The 11,962-nt window shown below is 43.1% G+C and overlaps 1 protein-coding gene across 2 annotated transcripts; it reads left to right on the top strand.

Annotated features, from left to right (window-relative positions):
• The first annotated feature begins 3,666 nt into the window (after positions 1-3,666).
• NDUFB8 (NADH:ubiquinone oxidoreductase subunit B8) lies at positions 3,667-10,996 on the top strand. Of its 2 annotated transcripts, none has more exons than XM_020966652.2 (5): positions 3,667-3,766; positions 4,023-4,149; positions 7,662-7,761; positions 8,233-8,388; positions 10,813-10,996. In XM_020966652.2, exons 2-5 carry the CDS (start codon positions 4,043-4,045, stop codon positions 10,903-10,905), a joined length of 456 nt encoding a protein of 151 aa, XP_020822311.1. In that variant the 5' UTR covers positions 3,667-3,766; positions 4,023-4,042; the 3' UTR covers positions 10,906-10,996. The 2 variants fall into 2 exon arrangements, with proteins under 2 accessions (XP_020822311.1, XP_020822300.1); XM_020966641.2 differs by having other exon boundaries at positions 3,703-3,857.
• Positions 10,997-11,962: the final 966 nt, after the last annotated feature.

The raw sequence follows: 11,962 nt of genomic DNA on the forward strand, positions 1-11,962 counted from the left end.
TTGCCCCAAAACTCAGATCTTTGGGTTTATCAAACACTAGGTTACGATGGTTATGTACCTAATGTGTTCCACTGATCAACCACTCTATTTCTTAGTCAGTATTGGATTGTTTTGGTGATTACTACTTTGTAACATAGTTTGAAATCTACTGCTAGGCTACCTTTTTTCTTCACACTTTTTTGATTCCCTTGATATTCTTGACCTTTAGTTCTTTCAGATTAAATTTGTTATTATTTTTTTCTAGCTCTATAAAATAATTCCTTGGTAATTTGATTGGTATAGCACTAAACAAATAAGTTAATTTAGGTAGAATTGTCATTTTTATCATATTGACCTCAGCTACCCATGACCAACAAATATATTTCCAATTATTTAGATGTCTTTATTTGTTTGAAAAGTATTTTGTAATTGTATATACCATTGTCATATCCCATGACAGTTCTCAAAGATAAGAATTCACTATCTGACAAAAACTGCTAGGAAAACTGGAAAACAGTATGGCAGAAATAAATCAAAATGGGTACATGATTTAAACATAAAGGGTGATACCACAAGCAAATTGGGAAAACAAGGAATAGTTTACCTGTCAGATCTATGGAGAAGGGAAGAAGTTATGACCAAACAAGAGATAGAGAACATTATGAAATAAAAAATGGATAATTTTGATTATGTTAAGTTAAAAAGGTTCAGCACAAACAAAACCAATGCAACCAAGATTAGAGAGAAAGCAAAAAGCTGGGGAAATTTTTTTATAGCGATTGCCTCTGATAAAGGCTTCATTTCTCAAATATGTAGAGTACTAGTTAAATTTATAAGAATACAAGTCATTCCCAATTGACAAATGGTAAAGGATATGAACAGGAAGTTTCCAGAAGAAGAAATCAAAGCCATCTATATTCATATAAAAAATGCTCTAAATCATTATCGATTAGAGAAATGTAAATTAAAACAACTCTGTGGTACGACCTTACACCTGCCAGATTGGCTAATATGACAGAAAAGGAAAAAGATAAATGTTGGAGGGCAATGTGGGAAAATTGGGACACTAACAGACTATTAGTGGAATTGTGAACAGATCCAAGTATTCTGGAGAGCAATTTGGAACTACACCCAAAGGGCTATAAAACTGTGCATACCCTTTGATCCAGCAATACCCCTACTATGCCTGTATCCCAAAGAGATTTTAAAAAGAGGTGGGGAGGGGGAAAGGACCTATTTGTACAAAGATACTTATAGCAGCTCTTTTCGCGGTGGCAAAGAATTGGAAATTGAGGGGATGCTCATAAATTGGGGAATGGCTGAACAAGTTGTGGTATATGATTTGTAATGGAATATGTTTGTGCTATAAGAAATGATAAGCAGGCAGATTTCAGAAAAACCTGGAAAGACACACATGAACTGATGAAAAGTGAAGTAAGCAGAACCAGGAGAACTTTGTACACAATAGCAGCAATATTGTATGATGAACAACTGTGAATGACTTAGCTATTCTCAGCAATACAATGATCCAAGAAAATTCCAAAGGACTCATGATGAAAAATGCTATCTACCTCCAGAGAAAGAACTGATGGAGTCTAAATGTAGATCAAAGCATACTATTTTTCCACTATAACATATCAAATTGTTACTATTTCAGGGAGGGGTGAGGGAAAGGAGGGAAAGAATTTGGAACTCAAAAAATTTTTAAAGGATGTTGAAAAATTGTTTTTACATGTAATTGGGAAAAAACAAAGTCTTTAAAAAACTGTATTCATATAATTACATTCATATATACTCTCAGCAGTTTTAAATGGAATTTCTCTTTCTGTCCCTTCCTGCTGGGTTTTCTTATTAATATATAGAAATGCTGGTGATTTATGTGAGTTTATTTAAATCCTACCACTTTGCTAAAGTTGTTACTTGTTCAACTAGTTTTTTAGCTGATTCTCTAGGGTTCTCTAGGTACAGCATCATATAATCTCTAAAGTGATAGTTTTGTTCCTTGTTGCCTATTCTTATTCAATTTCTTCTTTTTTAGGGGGGGGTCTTATTGTTATAGATAGCATTTCTAGGACAACATTGAATAATAATGGTGATAATAGACATCCTTGCTTCCCCTCTGATCTTGTTAAGAAGGCTTCTAGTTTATCTCCATTAAAGAAACAAATTACCTTGTAATTATCTATTTTGTATTTGTAGTATTTTTATATTGATTCTGCATATAGTTATTTATTTGTCTCCCTTATTAAAATGTAAACTTTTTGTGAGCAGGGATTGTTTTATTCATTTTATTTGTATTCCCTAGCACCTGGAACAGTGCCAGGCACATAATAGGGGCATATAAATGATTATTGATTGATCAATGTGATTACAAGTCCCCTTCCTAAAACTGGTCCTCCCTGTACTACCAAGTGTCTAAATACCCCCATTTAACACAGGTTCCATACAGATAAGGAAACAGAACCTGAGAGTGGAAATGAGACTCCAACTCACCCTGACTTTTAGTCCGGGGATCTTTCACAGATCTCATCACAGGTGCAACACTCCCAAGGGCAGCCTGAAACAGATTAACAAGTAACCAGGAAATATTTAACAAACTAAAAAAATACAATAGAACATCAATAATGTCGATATGTGGGGGTTTTTTTAAGTCATTATGTGGACCGCAGGGATCAGGTTAGTGGCCCTGTTTCTATTTGACACCACTAGACTACACTATGCTGCTTCTCTTTGATCTCTCAGCCTTTGCAAAGATGAAGTATCTTATTTTCTCTTCCAGTATGGAACAGCAACAGCTAGGGACAGGAATCAGTCAACTCAAATATGTTTGCTAAGCCTCCCAGGGAGCCTTTGCTGCCTCCCAGGAAGAGATGAAACAGTAGATGAGGCAGGCTTGCTCTTAGGAACTCACAATCCGGTTAGGAAAAGAAATTAACTATATACATGAGAAAATAATCTTGGGGAGGGTGAGGGAGAAGAAGAAATTGGAAGTGATTGCAATCTCTCTAACTTGAGCAACTGGAAAGATGTTAGTGCTCCTGATAAAGAACCTCAGGAGAAAAAAAGGAAGAAATAAAAAAAAAAACTTCAGGTAAAGGACCAGGAAGGGGAAGAAGGGGGTATGATGAGTTTTTTCTTGGACAACTTTAATTGGAAAAGGCTTCTGCACCCCCAGCAGAAAAAGACAACTGGAAATGCGTTTCTGGTCCAGCTGGAGAAAGAGATCGGTTAGGGCTGGACAGATGTGGCACTTCCTTGCACAGGCGATAACAGAAGTAGGAAGATGGGATGAGAGGGCAGAGCGGAAGAGGGGTCGAGACAGATGCTACCCTCGGGTTTTAGGGGCACTGGAGGAGGGGCAGGACTGCAGTACGTATCCTGGAGCGGCCAGAAGAGGAGAAGCACCAGGGAGGCGTAACCAGAGTGAGTTTGGGGGCGGCCAACTTCCCGTCCCTAAAACGGCACCTCCTTCAGGACATTCACCTGCGAGAGCCATGGGATCGAGCCCGCCTCGGACTGGCATAAAAGTCCTCGGTCACTTGGCCTCAGCCCCTTCCTCACAACATCTTTCAATACGTGGCCCCCGCTCCAGGTCCCAGGGAGTTCAGTAACCGCGGAGCGGGGGCAGGAGCTTCAGCTCCCCGGGTCCCCGAGTCCCTGCATCCCAAGCCCCTCCTTCTGGCAGCTGCCCCACGTGAGCAGAGCTCCCAGCCCAGGGGACTCTTTTCGGGCTCTGCTCGGCCGCCATAGAACTGGCCTGCGCCTGCGCGAGCGAATCTTGAGGAAGGTTAAGATGGCAGCCTCCATGTCTGTGTCCCGGGGAATCCAATGGCTGGGGACAGCGGCCCGGCGGGTGACCCCTCTGGGGGCCCGCGCAGGTCGGGGGGGGGATTTGGGGCTCGAGGGCGGGGCGGAGCGGAGGAGCGAGGGATCAGCGGGGTGGGGAGGGTTGGGTAGGGCCGGAGGGGGGGCGGCGGCAGCGGGGACGTGCCGGGCTGCTAGCCCCTAGGGTGGGATCTGACTTCGGCGTGCGCCCTTCCCAGCCTCGGGCCTCCGCAAGGACATGCTCCCGGGACCGTACCCCCGCACGCCGGAGGAGCGCGCCGCCGCCGCCAAGAAGTATAATATGCGGGTGGAGGACTACGAGCCCTACCCCGACGACGGCTTCGGGTAAGGAGGTTGCCTCAGGGGCTGCATCCCCCTCCCCAGCCTGGGCTGCCGACGCCTAGTGTGTCGCGGGCGCTCGTGGCTTTTTATCAACAGATGGCGAAGTTTCCGTTTTGTTTGTTTTGGTCGTGTAGTTGCCAGTCAGGATGGGAGCCGGGGCAGCTGCTAGGCCCACCGCACCTTTGGGCTTCACTTTGACCCCAGCTGCCACCTTGAACTTGAGCAAGGCAGGATCCAGCGACAAACTCAAGGCTTCCCAAGGATCCTTCCATCCTCGGTGGTCTTGTACTCACTTGTGCCCAAAACAGAGCTCATTCTCCTTCCTCCCAATTTCTCCTCTCTGCCCAGCTTCCCAGGGAATGTCTAGGGCACCACCGTCCTCCCAGTGGCCTGGGATCACAACTTAGGTGTCATCCTCAAGTCTTGCCTCCGCTTGCAGGTCATATCCAGTCTGTTGCCAAATCTTGTTTCTACCTTAACAACATCTCTCATATATGTCCCTTTTTCTGTACTCACAGAGCTAATAGCAACACTGGCACAGTTTCCCGTTATTTTATGCCTGGTCTCCCAGGATCTTCCAGGGCCTTCCTGTGGTGTCTGTCACCACCCAGCTGCCAGAGTATTCCTCCCAAAACCAAGGTCTGCCGTATCACTCATTATTCAATAAACTTCAGTGGTTCTCACATAAAATCTTTTGGCTTCTACCTTTTCAGTCAGCTTACACTTTACTCCTCTCTACATGCTTTGCTGTCCAGCAACACTGGTCTACTTGAATTTCTTCTCACATGATACATCTCTCCATTCCTTACCTTTTCGCTGGCTCTCCCCCTGCCTGCAATGCCCTGCCTCCTCTTTTTGTCCTTCTGTTCTGTGTCTTTCCTCAGACCTTAGCTTAAATCCCACCTTCTGCAAAAAAGCCTTTCCTGGCTCCCTCATTTCCTGGCTCTCTGTTGTCTCTTCTCTGAAATTGCCTCCCACTTACGTTATCTATATTTTATACATACATGTTTTTTTTATTAATTTATTTTGATTTATCAACAATCACTTCCATATGCTTTTGAATTTAAATTTTTCTCCCCCATCCTCCCTACCACCCTCCCCAAGATGGCACACAATCTGATATAGGCTACACACTTACATTCCTATTAAACATATTTTCACATTAGTGATATTGTAAGTAAAAATTAAAACCAATAGGAGGAACCATCAGAAAGAGGAAACAAAACTCAACAGAAGATAAAAAAAAAGATAGCAATTCAACTTCCATAGTTCTTTCTTTGGATGTGGATAGCATTTTCCATGACAAGGCCTCTGGAGATATCTTAGATCCTTGTGTTGCTGAGAAGGGTCAAGTTTATCAATATTAGTCATTGCACAGCGTGGCTGTTATTGTGTACAGTGTTCTGTTGGTTCTGCTCACTTCACTCAGCATCAGACCATACAAATCTTTCTCGGTTTTTCTGAAGTCAACCTGTTCATCATTTCTTACAGCACAATAGTATTCCATGACATTCATATACCACAACATGCTCAGCCATTCCCCAATTGATGGGCATCCCCTCAATTTCCAATTCTTTGCCACCACAAAAAGAGCTGCTATGAATATTTTTGTACATGTGGGTCATTTTCCCACATACGTAGTTTTTTTACAACGTCTCCCCCATTACTATGTGAGCTCCTTGACTGCAGGGATGGTGTTTTTTACTTTCTTGTAGCTTCAGCATTTAACACAGTGCCTGGAACATAGTAGGTGTTTAATAAATGTTTGTTGATCCTGAGTGCTAGGTTCTGTACTGTAGTAAGAGCCGTTTGAATTGTTCCATCCGAGGGAAGGCTTACTATTTATAATCCGTAGAATCGGCAATAGAATTAGAAGGATCCTTAGAAGTCATCTAGATCAACCTCCTATTTTTACAGGTAAGAAAACTAAGGCCTAAAGACGAGCTTTGCCCAAGGTCACACAGGTTAGTAGCAGAGCTAGAATTTGAACTCAGGTTTTCTGATTTTAAGTTCCATGCTATCTCCTAAATACCCCATTGTCTCCTACACAGAGGTATACATATGACTTATTTCTCACTTTATGTGGCTTTTACTGTTCTTTGATTTTCTGTGCTTTTCTAGGCTGAGTGGTCTTTCTGTGGTCACCATAACAATTGTTGAATAGGTCAGGTGCAATTGAAATCTTACTCCTACCTAATTGAGTCAGTCATTCAACAAACATTCAACAAGCTGTTCATAAACCCATACTTCAGGCACTGTAATCATCACTAGAGATCCCAAAACAAAACAGTCCCTTCCTCAAAGGCACTTACAGTCTAATGGGAGAGAACAACACCTAATGTGGCAAGGAACAGCTAACTCCAGTTATTCACTTGCCTTGTTAAGATTTACAAAGCACTTTATACCCATTATCCCACTGTACAGATGGTCCTGTAGTAACCAGAAGCATCTATTCAACATCAGTGGTTATAATGAGAAAGAGGAATCTGTCTGTGATGTTTCCTTCTTTTTTTGCTTTCTTCTATTTTTGGATTTGACACTAACATTGAAAAATGACTTTGGAAAAGGCAAATAACCTAAGCCTCCATTTTCTCATTTATAAAATTAGGGAATCAGATTTGATGGTCTTTATGGTCTCTTCCAGCTTGTGTGTTCTGATTCTGTGATTCTTCCTGTGAATTGAAAGAAAGGAGAGAATATACATTTTTGACATTTTCACATGAACAAAGTTAAACTGTAATTTGAGCTTACATAGCAGTGTCATTCAGTAACTAGAATTTGGGTCCTTGGTCTAGGTCTTCGCTCAAGCAATCAACAAGTGTTTATTAAGTGCCTACTATGTACCAGGCCCTGGGGATACAAATACAAAGAATGAAGCCATCTCTACTCAATTTGCTTACATTGTAATGAATGAAACAAGTAAATGTGAAAATAAATGCAGTGAAATTATAAAGTTAGTAAATACCAATACATACAAAAAAGTAACTACCTTCAAGGTAATTTGGAAGGGAGGGCACTAACGGAAATTAAGAAAGGCATCATGCAGAAGTTGGTGTTTGAGCTGTGTCTTAAAGAAAAAGAGGGACTCTGAGACAGAGTTAAGGAGAGAATGCATTCCTGGCATGAGGGATGACCAGTCCAAAGTCATGAAGATGGAAGGTGAAATGTCATATGGGGAAGAAACAGAGAAGGCAGTTTGACTGAATTAACAGTGTGGGACAAGGAGTAATGTCTAATGAGGCAAGAAAGATGGATTGGGGGGAGATTACGTAGGGCTGTCAGATCTAGTCAGAGAAGTTTATGTTTTGTTCTAAAGGCACTAGGAAGCCAATGGGGTTAATTGAGTAGAGAGAGCTCTTGACTGGATCTATACTTAAGGAGCATCCCTTTAGCAAGTGGCCTGGAGTAAGATGCTGAGTTTCTTTGTGACTTCATTTCTCTAATTCTCAGGTGAGGTATCTCCAGTTTCCCTGGGTTGTTTGGGCCTCCACTCAAGACTTGCTATTATTTTTCAGGCGTGGTGACTATCCCAAGCTTCCGGACCACTCTCAGCATGGACGAGACCCATGGTATGACTGGGACCATTCAGAACTGCGGCTGAATTGGGGTGAACCGGTGAGAAAACAATACTCCTCCTTTTCTCTTTAAATAGTTCAGTCATTCACAGGGTTCTCCATGATACTTAAAGTATCCTAATTCCCATGCTTGGTGAATCTTCCTTTGAACCCAGGTGGCAACTGAATCCTGTAATGGAGAAGCAGTATATCTAGTTAGCTGTAAGCTTTTCTGCCTCCCAAGGAACTGGGTACCCCCATGGCAAACTTTGTAACATTAGTGATTGAGCTGCCCTCCCTAAGTAGCCAACAGTCAGAGATGCTAGCCCCACCCCCTAGTTTCCCCTTGGTGCCTCTTCAGCCACCCCTAATTCTTGGATTGTCATTGTCGTTTGAGAAAGGTACAGTCTCTTAAGAACACAGCCATCGGGAGTGCAAGAGCCTCTACGAGGCAGTTTCTTCAGAGGTGTTCTGCGCTGCCTGCCTGTTGTTCAGCTAACAACATCGTACACTAATCTATGTGTTTGTTTAGATGCACTTTGACTTTGATATATACACTCGGAATCGTGTGGACACGTCCTCCACGCCTGTCTCCTGGAACACCATGTATAAGTGTTTCTTTGGCTTCTTCGGCTTCATGATGTTCATGTTCTGGTTAGGACAGGTGTTCCCTTCCTATCAGCCTGTGGTGAGTGTCCAGGGCAGATATTCTTAACTTGGGGTCCGCAGAAAAATTTCAGGGGGATCTGTGAACTTGGATGGGAGAAGAATTCTATCTTTATTTCAGCTAAATTTTTAATTGAAATTTAACCTTTCCTTCAGTTATTTAAAAACATTACTCTGAGAAGGGGTCTTTGGGCTTCACCAGATTGCCAGAGGGGTGGGGTCTGTGACGCGTAAAAGGATTAGACCCCCTGATCTAGGGGAAACACTTCTTGACTGCATGATGCTTTGTTTCCTATGGAAACGAAGCATCTGAAACACAAGAATCCAGCTTTGATCTGAAGGGGTGCCACCAGTGGCTTTTTTGAGGATTCTCTGCCCAGGATGCTGAATAGCAGTGAGAGGATGATATATTGGCTTCTTGACCTTCAGTCAATTCAGCAAGCCCTATTAAGCAACTGTTATGTATGTATCATGCACTGTGATCAGTGCTGGGCATGCAAATTTAAAAATTAAAGTCTTTTTCCTCTAGATACTTATATTCTATTGAGGGAAAAAAACATGTTTTCCTTCAGGAAAGGTAAGTAAATAGTAACTGATTTTTCCCCCTGTGCACTAATAGCTGGAGGAATCAGGACAGAGAGATAGGGGTGTCAGGAGAGTGACCATTTCAGATATTGAGGGGTGGAGATGGGGGACAGTCTATGCAAAGGCAGAGATGGGAGAAAGAATGGAATGTATAGGGAACCGTCTGCCAGTTGGACAGTTAGCCTGGAACTTAAAACATTTGAGGGAGAATGAAAAAAGTGAAAAAATAGGTGGAAGCCATGTCGTGAAGAGCATAAAATGCTAAACAGAGGAGTTTGTATTTTATCCTAGGAGCTGTATAGAACTAGCAGGGAAGTGACAAGGTCAGAACTGCACTTTTAGGGATATAGATCTGTCAGCTATTCTCCAAGTCTCTATAGAAATTAGAAAGGGAGCTAGTTTGCCCCAAATTATGATTGCCCTGGATGGTATAAAGCCGTTATTGTAACCAGACAAGGGTTGAGAAGGCAAAGCTATACATAGTCTTCAGAGACTAAAATACGTAGCAGCTCCCAGTTGCTGGCTGCATCTCTGAAAGGACCCTTCTACTCACTAAGCATTTATCAAGGGACTATAATGTGCTGGGCATTTTGGATACAAAGACAAAAGTGGAAATGGCCCATATCCTCAGAAAACTTACATTCTACTCATCTTTTGTAGGGGACCACATGGACCGTATGTTGTATTTGATGAGCAATTAAATTCATACATAGTCTTGTATTCTAGATACTATAAAGTAGAAAATAGCTTCTACCCATAAGTAATTTATAGCTAGATTGGGAAGACTGTATACCTGAAAAAGCTAGAAGAGATGTCGTGGGTAAGAAAGAAGGAAATGTCTGGTGATTTAGCAGAAGATTGTGCATCATTTGGGCATCTGTTAGGAAATGGCACCCAAGCTGGGCCTTGAAGGAAGTATGGGATTTAGATTGGAGGTAGAGGGACAAGGTAAGGGAGGCCACGAAGACAGAATGCGTAGGAGACACTGAGGAAAATGGATGAAGTGGAGGATGTTTGTTGAAGAATCTGGTGAGGTCAGTGGATAAAGGGCCTTAAATGCTAGGCAGATTTCATAGGTAGTGACAAGCTCTGTAAGTTTTGGGGCTAGTGAGTTATATGATGAAAGTAGTGTTTTAAGAAGATTAATCTGACAGCCTGTGCAGAATGGATTGGAAGAGGCAGGAGACCTGTAGTTGCAGTGAGATGCCCCGTGCTACCTCTGCAGAGATAATCCCTGTCTGCGTGGTAGCTGGTGTGTCTGTGTGCACTGACACGAGCCTTGATCTTGCGCCCCAGGGGCTCCTGGCTGGAGTGTGTGTACAGGGCTGATGTGAGCACTAACTTCACTTCAGGAAACCAGGAAGCACAGTGTAGCTTTTGCATTTTTCAGTTCTGTAAGCACATCACCCTTTTCTCCTCCCCTTGAGCTGCGCACTCTGACAGCTGGTTGTTGGTAAAGCCAGCAGCCCCTAAAGCACGTCCCAGCCGTGCCTCCTCTGTGTTTCCCCCACTGCTGCTTCTGCACGCCTCATTTGCTAGGCCACTTTAGCAGGGGAACCATTAGAGGCTGAGTGACTTAAAGGAGATTGAGTCTGCCTCGACCCGAGAGAGAGTGGGATGGATGGATGCGCCGTCTCATTTAGAAAGCTTTGATTCTCTTACAATCAGTGCAAGCAGCACTTCGTTTACAATCTAGGCTTTTTCTCTGCCTTGGGCTCAGCACAAAAGAAGGATGTTTCTCCTACCATTGCAGCTCAGCTGGGTCTGACGGGGCGGGTGCTGTTTGCTAGATGTTAGTGTTGGGTAGGGTCACTGCAGATGGGACATTTACCTCCTTTTTCTGATGTGCTTTCTTCCTCAGTCTCCAAAGCAATATCCTTATAACAACCTGTACCTGGAGCGAGGAGGTGATCCCAACGTAGATCCAGAGCCTGTGATACACTATGAAATCTGAAGGACCTAGCCTGCAGGACCACTGACTTTGTCCTGTGCAAGCCTACTGGATCAGGAAGATTTAACCTTAATGAAATACCTAATGAAACTCAGTGACCTGCTGTCTGTGCCTCATTTCTCTTAACACAGAATGTCCCTGCTCCTGAGCCAAGCCTAGTCTAGCCTCCTGCCTCTTGCGTGGGCCTCTGTGCCCTGGGGATTCCTGCCTATATCTGGGATCATCCTAGAGCTCAGGTCCTGTTCTTACTGAACATTGTATTTGACCCTTGAGGCAGAATGATTTAGTCCACAAGTATTTAGTGAGCACAAGCCCTTTGTGCCTGGCAGGACAGTGAGAAACAACAGATGACTAAAGCCTAAGGCTCTTAGTACACACTCTGACCATTCATTTCACTGATTTTTCTGGATGTTCCCCAAAGCCTTCAACTGATCATTTAATACAAATCAACAAGCCACCCATTCCAATTCCTGATGGCCATTATCTACTGCCCTGCTCCCTTCCCTAGGTCTACCACTATCCCTTTTTCCTATCTTAAGAAGTTCAGAACCTGGCTCTTAGTCATGCCTCATCACACCAACTACCATTATTCCAGGGGACTTTAGCATCTATGTTGATGTTCTCTCATGTGCCTTAATTTCCTAGTTCCTCATCACCTATGATCCATTCCTTTGCCCCAAAACACTGCTACATTCAAGATGGTTATGCCCTGGCTCATGAGTATTCCATTTCCATGCCCATTAACTCTGAAGTTCTTTTATCCAGTCATAACCTATCATGTCATCTTTCTCTGTGCTTTAATTTTAAATCTATTCTTTGTCTTCACTACCACTTCTAATCTCTTGGTCCTTCAGTACTTCTCAAAGCCATCACCTCTCTCTGACTTCCCTTTCCTCTCCAGTCTTGAACCTGTAATTAGCCAGTTAAACTCTACACTGTTCTACTTCAGAATCCCTTTCCACCTTGTCCTCTCACTTCAAATGCCCTGGCAAACCCTAACCCTATGTTATTCCCACCACCAACCTCCACTCCTTACAAGCTGCTAAACAGAACTGGAGAC

The sequence above is a fragment of the Phascolarctos cinereus genome, unplaced genomic scaffold (genome assembly GCF_003287225.1).
Source record: "Phascolarctos cinereus isolate Bilbo 61053 unplaced genomic scaffold, phaCin_HiC Scaffold_3;HRSCAF=262, whole genome shotgun sequence".
Classification (NCBI taxonomy): Eukaryota; Metazoa; Chordata; class Mammalia; order Diprotodontia; family Phascolarctidae; genus Phascolarctos; species Phascolarctos cinereus.

What these genes read in the sequence shown, in the direction of transcription:
- NDUFB8 (XM_020966641.2), top strand. Translation starts at nt 3,773, where the DNA reads ATGGCAGCCTCCATGTCTGTGTCCCGGGGAATCCAATGGCTGGGGACA. An exon ending in CCCTCTGGGGGCCCGCGCAG is followed by an intron (nt 3,858 to 4,022) that starts GTCGGGGGGGGG and finishes CGCCCTTCCCAG; the next exon opens with CCTCGGGCCTCCGCAAGGAC. An exon ending in TACCCCGACGACGGCTTCGG is followed by an intron (nt 4,150 to 7,661) that starts GTAAGGAGGTTG and finishes ATTATTTTTCAG; the next exon opens with GCGTGGTGACTATCCCAAGC.